This window comes from Emiliania huxleyi (assembly GCF_000372725.1).
Source record: "Emiliania huxleyi CCMP1516 chromosome Unknown EMIHUscaffold_210, whole genome shotgun sequence".
NCBI classification, from domain to species: Eukaryota; Haptophyta; order Isochrysidales; family Noelaerhabdaceae; genus Emiliania; species Emiliania huxleyi.
In genome coordinates, this window is record NW_005200506.1 from 162541 (window position 1) to 181556 (window position 19016).

Sequence of the window (19016 nt, forward strand, 5' to 3'; positions counted from 1 at the left end):
ATCCGGCTGTCGACGTCGAGCCTGTCGCTGCAGTCGCGGTTGAGGTAGCTCCCAAGATATTTGAAGCGGTCCACGACCGGCATGAAGCAGCCGCCGGGCAGCTTGATGTCGGACAGGTCGGCGCCATCGTAGGTGGCGGGGTCGTTCGTTGTACGAGGTCGGCGCCGCCGCGCAGAAGAGCACCTCCGACTTCGAGTCCTTGCGAGGCTCGCCGTTGGAGCCGTCCTTGCCGAGCACAACGGCGAGCTCTCGGGAGGTGGCGCGCCCGCCGCGGGACGGCCGTGGCGCATTCTTCTCGTTGTGCGCGGCTTCTCCTCGAAGAGTGATGCGCTCGCTTTCGAGTGGGCGTGGCAGAAGCCGCACACCAGCCGGCACATTGCGCGACAGTGGGGTGTGAAGGGATTCGGGAAGTGCGGCACGCGGTCAAAAGTGTCGGTGCGGTTGGCGGCGCTTGCGCTGCTGCTCGTGCACGGCCATTGGGCCGTGTGCGCGCTTCATGTCCGTGTGTGTGCTCCCGAGGAGTGTGGACAGGCGTTGCAGGACGCGCCGCGCCGCCGCGGGGCTCACGTGCGGACCGCCGTGAAGCGGGTTGTTTGACTAATGTCGCACATGTTGGGAGACTGATGGGTCAAAAGCATAGATCGTCAATCGACGCGTCGCGCCTTTGCCGATCCGCATAGTTAGGTTTCCTCTTCACAACGAACCTGGTTTCCTCACTCATTGCAGCGCCCCCCCCGCCCGGCCACCTTGGCCGCGCCCGACAGGGCATCCCGCATCGTTCCTATCTTTGATGGGCTCCACGTCGTCGACGTCGCCGACGTCGACGTCGATATCGCCGGCTCCGCCACCAGGCGTCGTCCCGAGGCCTGCCGTCAAGCCTCCATCTAAGGGCTACCTCGATCGCAGCCGCGCAGCGCATGCGGCTCCACCGCCGGCGCCAGCACCTCGCTCGACGAGAAAATCTGCCACCGAGACGCGGTGCGAGCGGTTCTGCGCGTACTCCTGCGACGAGGTCCAGAAGGACCCGTGCGTGCTGCTCTGGCCGTGCACCTTCATCCCGCCGCTCTGGTAGCGCCGCCTTCTCATCACCAGGAAGGCGAACCCGGACGGTCCTGCACTTCCGCCGTTTGACCCGGCAGGTACACGTTCTGCACGAGCTGCGTCGGCCGAGCCACCTGCTGCGAGTGCCCCGGCGACCGGAGCGAGTACAACCCTATCGGGCGGCAGGTCTTGCGGTACCTCTACCTGCTCCTCCGCTTCCCGTGGTCCTTCCTCACTTTCCTCGTCCTCTTCCTCGGCAACACCCTCTGCGCGCGCCGCTGCCACAGCACCTGCGGTGAGGCTTGCTGCTACAACCCGACGCAGATCGCCTACATCCACTCGCTGTACGTCATCCGGCAGACGCTGCTCAAGGGGTGGCGCCGCTTCCTCTGCTGCTGCATCTCCGAGGGCGCTGGCGTGCTCGCTGTGCTGTGGGAGCTCGACACGCCGCCGCGCTACATCTTCGACGAGGACGCGGACACGCCCGTCCTCCTCACCTTCCAGGAGTACCTCGCCCGCGTCGAGACGGGGAAGGCGACGCTCGTGCCGCCGACCGCCACGCCCCTCGCCACGCCCCTCGCCACGCCCCTCGCCACGCCCCTCCCCCCGCAGGTGCCGGTGCCGCCCTACTCGGGAAAGTACCGCGCCATCGACGGCGGCGGCAGCCAGCGCCTCCGCGCGCGCGCCGGGCGGCGGAGAGCAGCGCCTCTGTGACGGCTGGCCCTGCCGTGCGCTCAGGCAACCAGCGCATCTTCCCGTGGATCGGCCAGGGCGGGCGCGGCTACGCGATGAACGAGCCCTTCCAGGCCCTGCACAACCTGCCTTCGGCGGACGAGGTGGTGCGGCTGCTCTACAAGCGGGACGCCTTCAAAAAGGTGCCGCGGCGGCGTGTCCCTCGTGTCCCTCCTCTTGGAGCCCGCCCCCCCCTAGCCCGGGCCCGCTCGCGCCCCCTCCCGCAGGCACCGTACGGCGTCAACTCGCTCGCAACTTGGTTCGCAAACGTGCGCCGCGCCGCCTTCGCACGCCCGGGACCATCCCGGAGACCTGCCTCTGAGACCCTCGCGGAGCCGTCCCCCCCCCCCTGCAGGTCGCCATCCACGACTTTTTCCGCACCGCGACCGGCACAGACGGCGGCACGCACCCGGAGCGAGGTCTGCCCGACAGCGAGCAGGCCGGGGACGCGTGGGGGGGTGGGGCGCCTCCGAGGGCCGTGTCTGTGTGTGTGGGTAGGCAGCGACAAGGAGTGGGTCAACCTCCACTCCTCGTACCTCGACCTGCAGGTAGACACTTCCTAGACACTTCCCAGACACTTCCTTGTACCTCCACTCCTCCGTACCTCGACCTGCAGCCGCTGTACGGCTACTCGAAGACGACGGCCGACGCCACGCGCGAGTGGAGCGGCGGCAAGCTCAAGGCGTTTGCGGAGGAGCGCACGAGGGCGGGCCCCCGAGTCGTGTCGATGGAGGCGTTGTGCCTCACCGCCGGCCAGTTCGCGCGTAGGACCGGATGAGGCGGATCCCCGAGTCGCGAGTCATCGTCGAGTTGCTGCGGCGCGAGCACGACCACGCGGCGCTCGCTCTGCTCCCTCCCGGATGCGACGGTGCTTTGGCGGAGTAGGCGCGCAAGCCTAGATGCTTCCTATCTCGGCCTATCTCACCCAGATCTCCCCACACCTCCCCACATCTCTGGCGGAGTAGGCGCGAGCACAACTACGTGGCGGAGCAGTTGGCGCAGCGCTACCCCGCGCAGTTTGCCACCGACGAGGAGCTCTACCAGCAGGCGCGGCTCATCATGGGCGGCGTGTACATCAACATCATCCTCCGCGCCTACGGCTGCCAGGCGACGCCCAGCCGAGGCCCAGCCGAGATCTAGCCGAGATCTGGCCGAGGTGTGGCCGATCTGTCTAGCCGCCTCCGCCTCCGCTGCCGCTCTCCAGATGTTTGGCGAGATCGCGCCGGACGGGTCGGGCTTCTGCGAGCTGCGGCAGGGGTACGGCGGCGCCGGGGTGGGCAACATGTGCACCTTCAACTTCAACCTCATCTACCGCTTCCACACGTCCATCCCGGTGGAGTGGTCCGCGACAGACCCGCCGCCGATCGACACGGACGAGCAGATGCGCACACTGCTCAACGGCATCCTCAACTGGGAGTCGGGAGGGGGGAGGAGACGGAAGCTGGGGGAGCATGGACCGGACCTCTGTCAATAGGCATCCTCAACTGGGAGTCGGGCGGGTTCGGTCCGAACAACGTGCCCGACTCAATCCTCGGGGAGCGGGCGCGCGTCTCGCAGCGCGCCATCGAGGCGGCGCGGTTGATGGGCGCTCCCACGCTCAACACCTTCCGCCGCCGCTTCACGAGCGGCTACTCCTCCTTCGAGGACATGACGGGCGGCGACCAGGCCACCGCCGACACGCTGCGGCAGCTCTACCCGGGCGGCATCGAGGACGTCGAGCTCGTCGTCGGCTGCCAGGTCGAGAAGTGCATGAGCGGCGGGTGGGCGCTGCCCTCCACCATCGGGCAGGTCCGCGCGAGACACAGCCGAGACACAGCCGAGACACAGCCGAGATGCGGCCGAGAGATTGCCGAGGAGGAGAGCCTCGGCCCTCTCCCCGTCGCGACTCGCCTCGGCCCGCCCGCTCTCGACGCGCCCGCCGCGCCTCCGCGCAGGCGATCGTCGCGGACGCCTTCGCGTCGATCCGGCAAGACCGCTTCTACACGCAGGACTGGGGTGCGTCCAGCTACACCGCGTGGGGCTTCGAGCACGCTAAGAGCACGGTGCTCGCCGATGTCATCAACCGCCACCTCGGCACCAACTCCTTCTCCGTCAACCGGCTCGTCGGGCTCGAGAAGCTGCCGGACTGGGCGGGACCGCCCGAGTGGTCGCAGGTCGTGAGCTTCAACGAGCGCGGCTTCCCCATCCTGAAGGAGGACTCGCCGGGAGGGGTGTAGCGGGCAGCGTACAAGCGTATTCGCGCCGCCCGACCGCCAGCATGAGAGGTGTGCGCGCGCGGTGAGCTACAATGTTGCTCGCCGCCGCCGCCGCCGCCCGCGCCGCGGAACCTGCCCGAGTCCGTTCTCGCTTTCCTCGCATGCCTCCTGGTTAGCTCTGATGAAGAGGTTTGTTTGGACCCAATCTGTTGTCGATACACGATACGACCCTCCCACAAGTGCTATTAGTACCGGCCCAAGTCGGAACAAGGTTGGGAAAATCCCTACCTCCCGCCGCCGCTGTGCGCTGAGGACCCCTGTTCTCGAGCACGGTCGGATCAGGTCGGATCACGGTCGAAACAGAGGTCGGAGTAGGAACTCGAACACGTGGTCGAACGCGGTCGGATCATGTTATTTATGATCATACCTGCTGCCGAACACCCGGTCGGATCACGGTCGAACACAGCACGGTCAAGGTCGGGAAAAAGGGCCGTACCGTGGGGCAGCTCATCTGTTCCGACCCTGATCCAACCCTGTTCCGGGCTGTGGCCTCAAACCTAACACGTAACAGGGATCAGGGTCCTCGGGAACAGGTCGGTGTTCACAGCCTTGTTATTGAGAAGAAAAAACGTCCGATGGCGCTGTGCGCTGGTCTGTGAGAGGTTGAGGTGCGAGCCCTGGAGGCCCTGGGGATGGGGGGAGACTACCCGCGGGCCTAGAAGGCCCGCGCGCGGGGGGGGGGGGGGGGGGGGATTGAGACCGGTCATGAATGAGTGCGCGACACGCATGTTGCGAGCAGCGCTGTACGTACTTTTAGCTTACTGGGAGAAAAGGGGAGGGGTGTGTGTTCTCTAGGCCCCTAAAGGGCCCTACGCACTACGCGCGGCGTGAGAGCTCGGAAGCGAGCTTTGCACGGCGATCGGGCTGGCTGGCTGCTGGCAGGGGGGGGTCTGGTTAACTCGCCGTAGATCGAGGATGACGCGGTTCACCCCCTTCACCTCTCACGCGTTGTCGATGTTTTGCATGATCCGACTTCACTCTGCGTGGTACCCTCCTCCACGAGCGCCATCCTCCCAGCCCAGCTCGCCGACCTGGCTCGGGGCAACCTGGCTCGCTTCCTCCTCTGTCGCGTCGCTCTCGTCTGCCTCGTCCAAGAGTGGAGACACAAGCGCCACCCACGTAGCGCGATTTCTTCTTTCTGGCGGAATGAGCGGCGCCGTCAGCCAAGCCTGCTGCCCGAGCTGGCGGTGGACGACCTGGCCGCGCTGCGAGCCTTCCTCTCCGGGCGGCGGACGCGCGACACGTCGCTCGCGGCCCAGCTCGACGTGCGGCACGACACCGACAAGCAGGACACGCTGCTGACCTGGGCCACTCGTCACGGGCAGGCCGAGGGGGCGCGGCTGCTGCTCGAGGGCGGCGCGAGCGTCGGGGCGGTGAATGGCGTCGGCGCTTCCACGCTGTATACCGCGACGCAAGGATGGCGCCACGTCGCTGTACATCGCGTGCCAGAACAACCACCCCGAGGTCGCCCGGCTGCTTCTCGAGGCGGGCGCGGCGATCAACCAAGCCAGGGAGAACGGCGTCACGCCGCTGTTAGCGGCGTGCCAGGATGGCCACCTCGAGTGCGCCCGGCTGCTTCTCGAGACCGGCGCAGCGATCGACCAAGCGCAGCAGAATGGCGCCACGCCGCTGTACATCGCGTGCCAAAACGGCCACCTCGAGTGCGTGCAGCTGCTCCTCGAGACTGAAGCAAAGGTCAGCCAAGCCAAGGACAACGGCGCCACACCCTGTTCGTTGCGTGCCAGCACGGCCACGTCGAGATCGCCCAGCTGCTTCTCGAGGCCAGCGCGGCGGTCGGCCAAGCCATGGAGGGCGGCGCCACGCCATTGCTCATGGCGTGCCAGGAGGGCCAGCTCGAGTGCGTTCGGCTGCTCCTCGAGGCTGGCGCAGCGATCGACCAGGCCTGCGACAACGGCGTCACGCCGCTGTCCATCGCGTGCCACCAGGACCACCTCGAGGTCGCCAAGCTCCTCTCCCCCCCCACGGCGCCTCCCGCGCCGCTACGCCCTTTGGCACGCCCGAGGAGGCCGCAAATAGCCGCGGCCACGCCGAACTCGCCGCCTGGCTGGTCGCCAGCCGCGGCTGGACGCCGCTCGCGCACCTTGAGACCCTCACCGCCGCCCGCGCCACCTCCCTCCTGCGCAGCGGCGCAAGCTTGCACGAGGGCGAGCCGACGAAGCTGCGGCGCGCCGCGGGCGGCGAGGGCGAGGCGGCGGCGCTGGTCCGGCGGGCGGCGGCGCCGTGGTCGCCGGCAAGCCACTCGCTCTTCCCCGCGGCGGCCCGCGCGCGGGCGGCGTTCCTCGTCCGCTCGATCTACGAGATCCACGAGCGGTACCACCTCGACTCGGCAGGAGCCACGAACGGCATCGCGGCGCTCGACTTTGGCCATTGCGTCTTGGGCTTCGCCATCGCGCGCGAGACGCAGTAATAGGGGCTTGCTTTCGCGCGCGGCGCGGCGCTTGGGATTTGGTCCATGCGGATCGGCTATCATGACGCCTTCGGTCGGCGGTTTGTTAAACGGTTTGACTTTGCCGCGCGCGCGGCAACGCATGCTCTGGAGGGCGCCTGGATCGAGGCCGCCTTTTGGCCTTTTTAGAGTTTAGACTTTATAGTCTCGTGTGTGTGTGTGTGTGTGTGTGTGTGTGTGTGTGTGTGTGTGTGTGTGTGTGTGTGTGTGTGTGTGTGTGTGTAGTACTACGAAAATGCAACCCTGGCAGAGCCTATGTGCCACGCGGAGATGCACGCGAGACTCGAGCGGACGGAGGACGGAGGAGACGCCCGGAGGACACCCACGCAGGCAAAGAGTCCAACAGTCCATGTGTCCATTCCAACCATTGCGGCACGCCGCGAGCGCTCAGGACACTGGACACATATATCTAGGTGGACACATGAGAGAACAGTTCGCTGCTGTACTTCCTGACGCACGACCCGTCCTACTTCTTCTTCTCCATGTACGCAGACATGGGCGTCGAGGCGTACGACACGCTCGCCATGCTCTACCGCCGGTGGACGGGCAGAGACCACACGCTCACGCGCCACCACCCCGCCGTCGATCACATCCTGACGCCGCACCACCTCTTCGGCGTCTTCTTCGAGACGCTCGCGCTGATGGGGGGCCCGGGCATCTCCAAGACGTTCATGTTCCACGTCGAGGCCTCCGCTCACGCCTCGGGCGTCTTCATACTCGCCGCCATAGTCATGCACCAGACGCCCGCCCAGTCGTGGCCGCGCTTCCTCTACCGCTTCCAAAAGTGCGTCGTCGCCGCCATCGTCGCGTGCCGCGTCATCTGGTGGATCCCGGTCGCCGCCGGCTCGCTGCGCCTCGCTTACGCCTACAGCGGCGACTTCCCCGCCTGGCTCGCGCCATACGGCATCCGCGGGCTCGGCCTCTCCTTCCCCCTCCTCTCGCCCGTCTTCCTCTTCTCGCTGCTGCTGATTGGCTTCTACGCACTTCAACGCGGACCAGCTGCAGTACAACCTCAAGCTGCTGCGCAAGGCGGCCGGAAGGGTGCGAGCGGCGAACGAGGCGGAGAAGTAGCCGGCGCCGGCGAAGCACGCGCCTGCTGCGCTCGCCGGCCCGGCTCAGCGCAAGTCGCCCCGCCTCGCCGCCGCCAGCGCATAGAGCGAGACGAGGGAGAGGCGCGGCCTGGGTTGTCTAGATTGGCTGTGCGCGGCTGCGTGTCGCCAAAACATCGACGCTCGTGTTAGTGTAGTCAAGTGTTTGAGTGTGCGCTGGGAGTGTGTTGTTGTAGTGTCGAATGCCCCCATGTCCATGTGCCATGAGTCACATACGACACCCCCCTGCCCATCGAGGCCTTCTGTTAAACCGACTTATAAAGAGCTTGTGTGACGGGAGCAACATGTACATGTGGTTTCGAAAAAGAAAGAAAACAGACACCCAAGGGAGGGATGGCAATTCGACGTCGCGTCGCGGTATCGCCAGTGCCCACCCTGTACCCGGTGTCATGCGAAATGGAGTGATGAAATTCTTTCCCCCAGTGTGCGCTCCAGTCCCGCGCCGTGCCCAGTGTTGAGCGAGGGGTTTGGCTGTAAAATTCTTTCCCCCCGCGATGTCCTTGAGACTAGTTTGTTTCCTCGACTTCCTCTATGGCGAGGACGACGGCTTCTAAGGAAGCCGTCTGCGCCTTGTTAGTGCCAGCGCGCGCCAGTCCCGTGCCCAGCGCCGTGAAAATTCTTTTCCTCGCGATGTCCACCCCGCCGCGCCGCCGCTCGCGCCGCCTCGCCGCCGCCTCCGCCTCCGCTCCCTCGCCGAACACGCCGCCGCCCGCCCGCCTCCTCGACCTCCCCACGGAGCTCCTCGTCCGCGCCCTCTCTCGCTGCGACACCGCCGACATCGCTCGCGTCGCGGCCGTCTCGCTGCTCTTCCACGCCTCGCTTGCGGTAGAGGGCATCCGCTTGTGGGCGCGAGAGCGCGGCTTCGAGCTGCCGGCGCAGCCGGAGGGCGAGGGCTGCGCCGTGCGGTGGCTGTGCTTCGCTGCGCTGCTGTGCGAGGCCAACCCGCCGGCGAGGGCGGCGGTAGGCGGTCAGCACAGCCTCTTCATCGACGGCGTGGGGCGGCTCTCGTCGTGCGGAACGGCTGAGAGCTTCACGCCGGGACTGCTCGGTCACGGCGAGGGAATGGCGCGGCTCCACACGCCGACCCGCCTCCCTTCTTCCCCACTGGGTGGCGAGCGTGTCGTCGCTGTGTCGGCTGCAGCCGGGCACAGCCTCGCCCTCACCGCTGAAGGCGTCTGGAGCTGGGGCGGTGGAGCCTACGGCAAGCTGGGCCACGGCGACGGGCAGAGCCAGCTGCAGCCGAAGAAGGTCGAGGTCTTGGCGGGGCAGCGCGTCATCGGTGTGTCGGCTGGAACCGTGCACAGCATCGCCCTCACCGCTGGCGGCGCCGTGTGGAGCTGGGGCTATGGAGGCCTTGGCCAGCTGGGCCATGGCGATCTGCAGAACCAGCTGCTGCCCAAGAAGGTCGAGACCTTGGCTGGCCAGCGCGTCGTCGCCGTGTCGGCTGGAGGCGAACACAGCCTCGCCATCACCGCCGACGGAGCGGTCTGGAGCTGGGGCTTTGGAGGCCTTGGCCAACTGGGCCATGGCAACCAGCAGAACCAGCTGCTGCCCAAGAAGATCGAGGCGTTGGCGGGCCAGCGTGTTGTCGCCGTGGCGGCTGGACACTACCACAGCCTCGCCCTCACCGCTCACGGCGGTGTCTGGAGCTGGGGCTATGGAGGCGAGGGCCGGCTGGGCCACGGCGACCTGCAGAACCAGCTGCTGCCAAAGAAGGTCGAGACGTTGGCTGGCCAGCGCGTCGTCGCTGTGTCGGCTGGAGTATGGCACAATCTCGCCCTCACCGCCGACGGCGCCGTCTGGAGCTGGGGCGATGGAGGTGCGGGCCGGTTGGGCCACGGCGACGCGCAGCGCCAGCTGCTGCCCAAGAAGATCAAGGCCTTTGCTGACCAGCGCGTCGTCGCGGTGACCGCTGGGGCCCGCCACAGCATCGCCCGCACCGCCGACGGCGCCGTCTTTACCTGGGGCGAGGGCCGCCACGGCTGCCTAGGCCACGGCGAGGACCTGTCGAACCAACTGCTGCCCAAGAAGATCGAGACGTGGGCGCCGGGGCAGTGACAAGCCGCGGCAGTTTGCAACACCGTGGGCGACGTTGGCCAGCTCGCGTGCTCGGCACGAGGAGACGAGGTCGAGCGTGCGCTGCACCAGCCGCTCAAGCTGCTCCTCGTGCCGCCGATGCGCTGCTTGCCCAGTTTGTTCCACAGGTTCGCAGCGTGGATGTGGTTCAAGCTCGCGCTGTGGGCGGCAAAGAGCGTGAGCAGCTCGTGTGCGTCGCGGGCATGCGAGATGTGGCCGTTGAGCTGCGCAGCATTGAGATGACCACCGGCAGCAGAGCGGCCAGATGAGGGCGGCTCGCTGCGCACCGCCGGATTTGGCCGGCGTGAGGGCGACTGTGGCGGATCGCCTGTCCTCGGCGGCGGTGGCAGCGGCGACGACCCGCCCGGAGGCGGCTGAGGCGCCAACCATGGCGGCGGCGGCGGGCGCTCATTGCGCCATCGCGGCTCGTCGCGCCATCGCGGCTCGCCGCGCCGTCTTGGCTCGTCACGCCAGCGAGACTCGCCGCGACGCCCGCTCTTCTGACCGGGCGACTCGTCGCGAGGCCTCTTGAAGCCGCCGGCCGGACCCGCGCATATATGCGGAATGAAATAAATAAATAAAACGGACACCTCTACTAGGAGATGGGTAAAAAGGAACAGGTCCCCGCCCTGCGGTCTTTGTGCAGGGTTCTTTGTAGGCTCAGGCCGTCGCCGCTGGTTTTTTTCTCTTTGCGTTTGAGACGCCGATCGGTCAAACGGCTTCCCTTTAAATAAATAAATAAAAACGGGCATATCTACTGTGAGATGGGTAAAAGGAACAGGTCCCCGCCCGTGCGATCTTTGTGCCGCTTCCCTTTTCTTTACATGCGATGGAGGTGGCACGCCAGGGAACAGGCGCTCCTGGCGCCACGAGCGCCTGGCTTCACTCGGCGACATCAAACTCGGCCTCGGCCCCGGCGGTCTGGAGGGCTGACGCGGCGGCGGGGGAGGAGGAGGCGGCGCCGTCTTGGCCGTCCCCGCCGGCGAGGGTGGCGGCGCGGCTGGTGGCGGGCAGGGCGGAGGAGAGCTGGAGCATCTCTCGGAATCGCTTTCGGTCGGCGACGAGTCTGGCGGACGCCACCGCGAGGGTCATCGCGCGGAAGCACTGCGAGAGGAGCAGCCGGTTCGCGGCGGCGACCGACCGCCTCCCGATCAGCTTCTGCGCCGCCTGCAAGCCGCGCCTCTCCTTGCGCAGCGTCGCCAGCTCCGCCGCGTCGCCCTCGCTGAGCGCGGCCGCGCCGCCGCCCGCAGCCCTGCCCTCGGAGGCCTCTGCGCGCGCCTGCCGCAGCTCCAGCTCCGCAGCACCAAAGGCGGCCTCCCACCGCCTCGACGCCTGCCGCGCCTCCGCCGCCTCAGCCCTCGCGGCGTCGACCGCCTCCGCCGCCGCCGCCGCCGCCGCCTTTGCAGCTTCCACCTCCGCCGACGCCTCCGCCCTCGCCGCCTCTGCTGCCTCCGCCCTCGCCGCCTCCACTGCCACCGCCGCCTCCGCCACTGCCGCCTCCGCCGCCTCCGCCCTCGCCGCCTCCGCCGCCTCCGCCCTCGCCGCCTCTACTGCCACCGCCGCCTCTGCCCTCGCCGCCTCTGCTGCCTCCGCCCTCGCCGCCTCTACTGCCACCGCCGCCTCCGCCCTCGCCGCCTCCGCCGCCTCCGCCCTCGCCGCCTCCGCCGCCTCCGCCCTCGCCGCCTCTATTGCCACCGCCGCCTCTGCCCTCGCCGCCTCTGCTGCCTCCGCCCTCGCCGCCTCTACTGCCACCGCCGCCTCCGCCCTCGCCGCCTCTGCTGCCTCCGCCCTCGCCGCCTCTACTGCCACCGCCGCCTCCGCCCTCGCCGCCTCTGCTGCCTCCGCCCTCAGGTTGTCCGCCTCGTCATCCGTGTCGTCGAGCGCCGCAGCGGCCTGTGGGGCGGGGAGAAGGCATGGTCGCATCGGACGAGTCGCGAGGAAGGGGTCGAGGCAAGGGGGCAGGGGAGGGGGCGAGGGGCAGGGGGAGGGGGCGAGGGGCAGGGGAGGGGGCGACGGGCAGGGGAGGGGGTGAGGGGCAGAGAATGGGGCGAGGGGCAGGGGAGGGGGCGAGGGGCTCGCCTGTCGAGCCTCTGCCAGCTCCGCCTCGACCTCGTCCGTGCGGCGCTGCTCCGCGGCCGTGGCGGCGACGGCGGCGGCGAGCGCCGTCTCCGCCACCCGCAGCCTGTCGAGGAGGCCTTGCCGCTCCGCCTGCAGCGCAGCCAGCTCCGCCCGCCGCTCCTCTGCGTCGTCGGGAGGAAGCGCCGCCTCGGCCGCGCTGCGCGCGTCCGCCTCGCGCTGCAGCGCCGCCTCGGCCCGCGCGGCGCGGCCACGCTCGTTCGCCAGCGCCTCCTCTGACGCCTGGAGCGACTCGCTCAGCTCCGCCGCCTCGGCGCTGGCGAGGGACGCGGCCGCTGCGCTCGCCTCGAGCTGTGCGGCGGCGGCGCTCTCTTGCGCCGCGGCCCGCTCGGCGCGCTCGGCCTCCGCGGCCTCCTCGGCCTCATCGCGGGCGATCTGGTCCGCCGCCGCCTGCCACGTGGCAAAGGCACGGAACTGGCGCTGCTGCGAAATCCCGTGCAGCGACGAGTTGACCTTGCATTCAAATACCAGCTGCTGCATCAGCGCCTGGAGCTGCGGCGGGAGTTTCACGCGCGTCTTCTTTTTGGCCGCGGGGGCTGTGCCGAACGGCTCGGCCGTGGAGGCGATCGGTGCTCCGTTGCCGGGCGTGGTCATGGGCCACTCGTGACGTTGAGCCCACGGCGCAGCGTTGAGGCTAAGGTAGAGGGAGACGAGCCGCCGCAAGCGTTGGTGTGTCAGAAGAAAAACGAGGGGCAGATTGCGAAGAGAGAGACGCGGTGTGGTGGCGGCGAGGACGCGGTACAAACGGCTTTCATTTTTTCGTGGCGCACCCTCGGCTCCACCCCACTCACTCATTGTGACAAAAGAAAGAAAGAAAGAAAACAGACAACCCAAGGGAGGGATGGGAGGGAGGAGAGGAGAGGGAGAGAGAGGAAGAGGGAGGGAGGGAGGGAGGAGAGAGAGAGAGAGAGGAGAGGACGGCACGCCGCCACCACACAGGGATTTTAAGGAGAGGTGTGTGGTGCGCTAGCCGTCGCCCACCCTACCTCTAGGGAGTCTGCCTCTTCCTATCTCTCTTCGCAGTCTCTCTCCGATTCTCGCTGCAACCTTCATGCCACCTCGCGGTCGTCATTGTGACAAGACATGTGAGCTGACCCACAGACGTTCTCTTCTAAAAATAGGGGCGAGAGAGAGAGAGTACCAAAGAGACGACCCGCGCACCTGCCACAAGCACAACGCGCAAGGCGCTGGCCGCCGCCCTCGGCAAAGAGGGGGCAGCGCCGCGGCTCGAGACGCTCGTTCTCCGCGACTGCAACCGGATTGGGGACGAGGGCTGCAAGGCGCTGGCCGCCGCCCTCAAGGAGGGGGCTGCCCCGAGCTTGAAGGTGAGACGTCCACCCTGCCCACGCACGCCCTTGCCCCGCCCAATGCTCATCGCACCTCCCCTCGCGTGCAGTCGCTCGTCGTGGGTTAACAAGCAGCAGCAAACTGAGCTGGTGGCCGTGTGCGAGGAGCGCCGCATCGCGCTGCTCTGATCCACTCGGGCGCAGGTCGAGATGTATGATAGATAGAGAAGCGACGCGCGGAGGCCGGAGCCACGCGCGCGGGCACGCGCAGCGGCAGCGGTGCCCAGTCTCGGCAGTGGCACCTCTCGAAGAGAGAGAGCACGCGGCTGTGCACGGCCACGGGCTCTTCCTAGGGCTCTTCCCTCTTGTGCATCAACAATGTCTTGTCGTACAAGGGACCGCAAACACATGATCACACACACCAACTTGGGCGTGAACGAACCAGCGATTTTAGTCCTTTTACCCAAAAGACGACTGACTCTACGGCCCGGCTGACCTGGGTGCCAGCCGGAGCTAAGAAACCCGGGCCCGGTGCATGTCCTGCGCACCGTCCAGCCCTTCTTTTTCTCTATCAGCATCTAGACAGCCCGTCGACCGCGCCGAGCGGCTCGAGGCCGGCGAGGCCGTCGAGCAGGCGCAGCATCGCTCCCACCTCCTCCTCCGAGTTCTTGGTGAAGGAGCCCTCGCTGAAGAAGGGGCCCGCCATGTGCTTCGCCTGCGGCCGCCGGTCGAGGTAGAAGCCTCCCGGCTCGAGCTCGTCCCTCGGGCAGACCGCCAGCCAGGCGATCCCCTCCGCGCCCTGCCCTAGAGTGGGGGATCGTCTCGCCCTCCCTCACTGGTGTGTTCATTGGGGGGGGTCATAACAAACACGGTACATGATCGAGGTGCACCCTGCCGAAGCAGTGTCGTCCCCCCTCTCCCCGACGGCGATGGCGGTGTGACCGATCGAGCTACAAGAGGAGCTTGTTCAGCAGGATCCGGGGTAGTCTGGCGCACTACCTCACTGGGTCTGAGACCGCCGAGACGCCTCCCATCACCGTCTCGGATTCACGTGGGTGCGCTGGCGTAAACACAGGCCAATGGGTCCCGGACGCAGCGCTCGAGATGGGCGTCGAGCAGCACAAGCAGCGTGGCATTGCAGGCGCTGCGGCGCACGAGGAGCCCCTCTCGGCCGGCAAGGAGGCTGCGCTGCTCGAGGAGATCCGGCAGCTCCGAGCGCAGCTCGCGGCGGCGGCGCCCGCGAAAGGGCTGCCTCGGCCGGCGCCTTCGCGCGGCGCGATGGCTGCCGCCGCTGCAGGCGCCGGCCCCGCCGTAGCCGCCCGAGCACGCGGTGCCGCACCTCTCGGCCCGCCACCCTCCCGTGCGCCGCGCCTTGCGGGTGCCGCCTGCGCGCTCTAGAGCACTCCGCATCGGCGCGAGCAGCCTCTTGGCCGCGCCGTACGCCGCCTCGACGGCGGGCGTGTCCGCCCAGCCGGGGTGGCACGAGACGAAGGTCACCGCCGGCAGGAGCTTGCTCAGCCGCTCCGCGAGCAGGACCTGCTCACAGCTAGGCGGGTGGGAGGACGCTGCATCCCATTCACGCATGCGCCTCCGCGAGCAGGGCCTGGCCGCGCTTGGCGTACGCGTAGGCGAGCTGGCCATTGTAAGGCTGCCCGGCGGAGCAGCTGCCGCGCTCGGCCCCCGGCCACCTTGTGTTGTACATCCCGCCCGACGAGACGAAGACGACCCGCGGATCGGCAGCCTTGCGCAGCAACGGAAGGGCGAGGCGCGGGAGAAGGTACGAGCCGCACAGCAGGTGCGTCGCAAAGGTCACCTCGTGCCCCTCCGCCGTCTCTGTCCGCTCGTTGAGCAGCACGCCCGCATTGCAGACCAGGCAGTCCAGCCTCGAGGCGTGCGCCGCGAGCTCGCCGATCGCGCGGCGACAGTCCGAGCGCAGAGAGAGGTCGGCGAGAATGACGTGCACATTTGGGTTGCTTGTCTCGCCGACAATCTCATCCCGAGCCGCTGCCGCCCGCTCCTTGGACCGGCACAGCATGTACACCCGCGCCGCCGCCGTAGGCCGAAGCGGCCCGCAGGTAGCCTGTAGAAGTGCAGTGCCGCCGACCGTAGAGGAAGAACTGGCTCGTGGCCGCGAATGGGAAGGGGAAGCAGAGCTCAGCAACGTATTCACAGCCTTGTTACTGAGAAGAAAATACGTTCACACAAAAACACAACCACGGACCCAAGACGCACAAGCTCAGACAGTCGAGAAAGGGATAGACCGCAACGACAGTCAGAAGTCAGCGCTGGGTCCCAGGGCGAATGCGATGACGGCCTCTAGTGTGACACGGGCGTCTCAGCAATTGGCCGGTCGACAATTTTTACCGCCGACGGTCAAATATTGGACGTTCTTTGCTCGCCAAAAACGGCGAAGCGAGTCCGGGCGGGGCGCTACTGCCCTCGCCCCGGGCAGCGCCCAGAGGCGCCGCGGGTTTCACCATTATTGATCAAACTAGTAGGTAGGTAGGTAGAAAGGTGAAGAACAGCCAGGCTCGGACTGGACACCAACGCGGTATGGGTGGACGCTGGACAGATGATGACGACACGCACGAGCGACACACAGACACAAAAGGCTCACAAGACACACAGCCAGCTGGCTGCCACACACCCTGAGTTGGCGTACACATAACTCAAGGCCATATCCTCCCTGTCGCCCCCCCAGCACTCCAAGGTGCCAAGAGAAACAGGTAGGTAGGTAGGTAGTAAGGTGAAGAACAGCCAGAAACAAACAAACTACCAGATTTCACAAAAAGAAATCGTGCGCGCGCAGGCCAATGCGCACGGCGTCGTTTTCAGCCACTTGCCTCCTCGCTGTATCCTCTCAGAGCAGCCGCTCACTCGCGCCCGCCCTGCGCGCGCCCTCGCCTCGCGCGATGGCCGCTTCGTCGACGGCTCCGCGGCCCGGCCGGCTCATCGACTCGCTCGACGAGGCGGCGAGCGCTCTCCGCAGTGGGCGGCTGGTTGCCTTCCCGACTGAGACTGTGTACGGGCTGGGCGCCGACGCCTTCAACGAGGCGTCCGTCGCGAGCATATTCACGGTCAAGGGGCGGCCTCGCTCCGACCCCCTCATCGTGCACGTGGCGAGCGCCGGCGCGGCCGAGGCTCTGGTGCGGCTCGGGCCGGGCGGGCTGGAGCTGATGCGCCGACTGACCGCGAGCTTCTGGCCGGGGCCGCTCACGCTGGTCGCGCCCGCGGTGCCCGAGCTCCCCTCCGCCGTCACCTCTGGCAGCGGCTACGTCGGCGTGCGGGTGCCGGAGCACGCGCTGGCGCGCGAGCTGCTGCAGCGCGCTGCGGTGCCGGTGGCGGCGCCGTCGGCGAACCGGTTCGGGCACGTGAGCCCGACCCGCGCACAGCACGTGATGGACGACCTCGCCCACCACCCCATCCTCGTCCTCGACGCGCCGCCCGCCGATTGCTGCGGCGTAGGCATCGAGAGCACCGTCGTCAAGATAGACGAGCAGGCACCACCACACCGCATGCCACACCTCGGTCTTACCACAGCCGTGCCCTCGCCCTGACCCTGAGACGAGCAGGCACCACCACACCGCATGCCACACCTCGGTCTTACCACAGCCGTGCCCTCGCCCTGACCCTGAGACCGTTGCAGGCCCCACCACACCGCATGCCACACCTCGGTCTTACCACAGCCGTGCCCTCGCCCTGACCCTGAGACCGTTGCAGGCCCCACCACCTCACCTCTCCCCTCCCTCCCCTCCCATCTCTAACCCCCATCTCTCGCGACCGACCGGCAAGGCAGCCCCTCACCCTCGCGGCCAGACCCTCGCCTAACTAATTGATTAACTAATTAATTAGCTCACGCTCGCGGCCAGACCCTCGCAGGCGGGTGAGCGAATTGATTGATTAATTGAGTGATGGATCCCTTCGCGCCTCGCAGGCGGGTGAGCTCGTCCTGCTGCGCCGCGGCGGCGTGCCCGAGGCTCCTGCCGGCGGCGGCTCGGCCCTCCCCACTCCCCTCTCAAGGCCGTCTTCTGCGCGTCGCCTCGTAGGCCTCCCTCGAGCGGTGGCTCGCGGCGGAGCAGGGCGGCGCCGCGCAGCGCTTCACCCTCAAGGTGAAGCCGGCGCACCAGCCAACGCCGCACGACGGCGGCAGCGGCGCCGCCACCGCCAGCAGCGGCAGCGGCAGCGAGGCGGCGGCGGGGGGCGGCGGCGCGGCGGCGGGCGGGGCGGCGGTCGAGCCGATGGTCTCGCCAGGCATGCTGCTGACTCACTACTCGCCCGACTTGCCCGCCTACCTGCTGCGCGGCCCGCAGCTGCTGGCGGCCCCTCCCCCGGGCGCGGGCAGCGCGCCCCTCTCGTTGGGCGAGGCGGTGCTGCTCGACTTTGGGGGGTGAGATATGGGGAGACATGGGGAGACATGGGGAGATAGAGGGAGATAGAGGGAGATAGAGGCGGTGCTGCTCGACTTTGGGGGGTGAGATATGGGGAGACATGGGGAGACATGGGGAGATAGAGGGAGATAGAGGGAGATAGAGGCGGTGCTGCTCGACTTTGGGGGGTGAGATATGGGGAGACATGGGGAGACATGGGGAGATAGAGGGAGATAGAGGGAGATAGAGGCGGTGCTGCTCGACTTTGGGGGGTGAGACTGGCCGAGATGGCCCCCGCCCCCTCCCCGCCCGAGCGGCCGCCATTTCCGACCTCCTCCGCCGCCACTCTCCCGCAGGCGGCTCGCGCACCTCCGCCCCGCCGCGGCCGCGTACAGAGACCTCTCGGAGCGGGCGGACGCGGCGGCGGCGGCGAGCGGCGTCTTTGAGGCGCTGCGCTGGGCCGAGGCGCAGCACGCCGCGGGCGCGCGCTGCGTCCTCGTCGCCGACGTCGAGGCTGCGGCGCGAGGCGGAGAGGCGGCCGAGTGCGTGCCTGCGCTGGCCGACCGGCTCTACCGCGCCGCTTCGGGCGTGCGTGCGGAGCTCGTCGCCTCGCCGGGCACCGGCGGCGCCGTGGCCGTCTGGCTGCTGCCTCCCGAAGCTAGCGTCTGACTCCAACGCGCGACGAGTAGAGGCACACACGTGACGTGTGCGCTGAGACGTGAGAGCCCGACACATACGGCTCTATGCACCAACGTTCCTCTCTGAGACACCTCCTACTGACGTACCACTGAAAGCTTCCAGCGCCTGCTGTCGATCTCTCATGGTCATGCATCTCTCTCCTTCACTCCTGAGAGCTCTCTGTGCATGTTTCTGTGTATTCCAGCGTGCACACTGGAATAGTCGTCTGTGTCGTGTCATTCCAGGTCATTTGAATAAAAATGAGAAACACCAATCTCCGCACGTCACGCACCACGCCACACCACACACGCCTCTACACCGACCCCCTCCAACCCCCCCTCGTCGCACGGTATGTGGGGCCCCACCCACGCCATACACGGCTCTACAGAGATAGTGCACACGAGGGGTCAGAGCACAGTACATAACGGTGCGGAACTCGTACACGCACCCACACCCACACACGCCATCACTCTCCCTCCTCCTCTCTCTGCTGAAGCTCTCACGGTCATGCTATGCTGTTAAAGTCGGCTCGCGAACCCCCTCAGGGAGAGGGCCGCGCGTAATGCACATTTCAAGCCCGGCGCTCAGACGGCGAAGCGCGGCGAGTACACAGAGGAGCCACGCTCCGGTGTCGCCGGCAGCTCATCCGGTTTATGCGGCGCGCCTCCCCGTGCAGTGGGCAGCGGTGGCAGCCCAGGTGGGGGCGCCACGGGTGCGAAGTTTGCGACGCTGATCGTCGCCATTGCAGGCTCGAGAGCAGGTTCGGCGCGCGTCTTGGCGGAGAGCGCCCTCGCGCGCCGGACCTTGGTGGCAAAAGAGTTGGTCGCCCGCTCGATGCCGCTCTCCTCCGGCGCCTGCATGACTCGGCC

The 19016-nt window shown here is 67.6% G+C and overlaps 6 protein-coding genes across 6 annotated transcripts; 4 read left to right on the top strand and 2 right to left on the bottom strand.

Moving 5' to 3' along the window:
• Nucleotides 1–750: 750 nt before the first annotated feature.
• EMIHUDRAFT_366223 (hypothetical protein) lies at nucleotides 751–1707 on the top strand (the record flags this gene model as incomplete). The annotated part of the gene is made up of 3 exons (XM_005780660.1): nucleotides 751–1065; nucleotides 1137–1573; nucleotides 1652–1707. Coding segments are annotated over exons 1-3 (768 nt in total), but the record flags the coding sequence as incomplete, so codon positions are not given.
• A 110-nt stretch (nucleotides 1708–1817) lies between these two features.
• EMIHUDRAFT_442957 (hypothetical protein) lies at nucleotides 1818–4205 on the top strand. The gene is made up of 10 exons (XM_005780661.1): nucleotides 1818–1916; nucleotides 2001–2042; nucleotides 2129–2192; nucleotides 2272–2321; nucleotides 2390–2467; nucleotides 2542–2591; nucleotides 2739–2880; nucleotides 2978–3173; nucleotides 3248–3561; nucleotides 3708–4205. The coding sequence occupies exons 1-10, from the start codon at nucleotides 1830–1832 to the stop codon at nucleotides 3987–3989; spliced, it is 1305 nt and encodes a 434-aa protein (XP_005780718.1). The 5' UTR covers nucleotides 1818–1829; the 3' UTR covers nucleotides 3990–4205.
• A 1805-nt stretch (nucleotides 4206–6010) lies between these two features.
• Nucleotides 6011–6602, top strand: EMIHUDRAFT_366226 (hypothetical protein; the record flags this gene model as incomplete). Its single annotated transcript, XM_005780662.1, is given in 2 exon segments — nucleotides 6011–6536; nucleotides 6549–6602. Coding segments are annotated over 2 exon segments (535 nt in total), but the record flags the coding sequence as incomplete, so codon positions are not given.
• A 3960-nt stretch (nucleotides 6603–10562) lies between these two features.
• On the bottom strand, nucleotides 10563–12449 carry EMIHUDRAFT_468704 (hypothetical protein; the record flags this gene model as incomplete). The annotated part of the gene is made up of 2 exons (XM_005780663.1): nucleotides 11760–12449; nucleotides 10563–11573 (listed from the first exon to the last, which is right to left on the bottom strand). Exons 1-2 carry the CDS (start codon nucleotides 12408–12410, stop codon nucleotides 10563–10565), a joined length of 1662 nt encoding a protein of 553 aa, XP_005780720.1. The 5' UTR covers nucleotides 12411–12449.
• A 1224-nt stretch (nucleotides 12450–13673) lies between these two features.
• On the bottom strand, nucleotides 13674–15137 carry EMIHUDRAFT_114215 (hypothetical protein; the record flags this gene model as incomplete). Its single annotated transcript, XM_005780664.1, has 3 exons — nucleotides 13674–13906; nucleotides 14506–14648; nucleotides 14683–15137. 3 exons carry the CDS (start codon nucleotides 15135–15137, stop codon nucleotides 13674–13676), a joined length of 831 nt encoding a protein of 276 aa, XP_005780721.1.
• An 877-nt stretch (nucleotides 15138–16014) lies between these two features.
• EMIHUDRAFT_424133 (hypothetical protein) lies at nucleotides 16015–18401 on the top strand (the record flags this gene model as incomplete). The annotated part of the gene is made up of 5 exons (XM_005780665.1): nucleotides 16015–16630; nucleotides 16982–16985; nucleotides 17037–17125; nucleotides 17354–17489; nucleotides 17826–18401. The coding sequence occupies 5 exons, from the start codon at nucleotides 16015–16017 to the stop codon at nucleotides 18136–18138; spliced, it is 1158 nt and encodes a 385-aa protein (XP_005780722.1). The 3' UTR covers nucleotides 18139–18401.
• Between the last annotated feature and the right edge of the window lie 615 nt (nucleotides 18402–19016).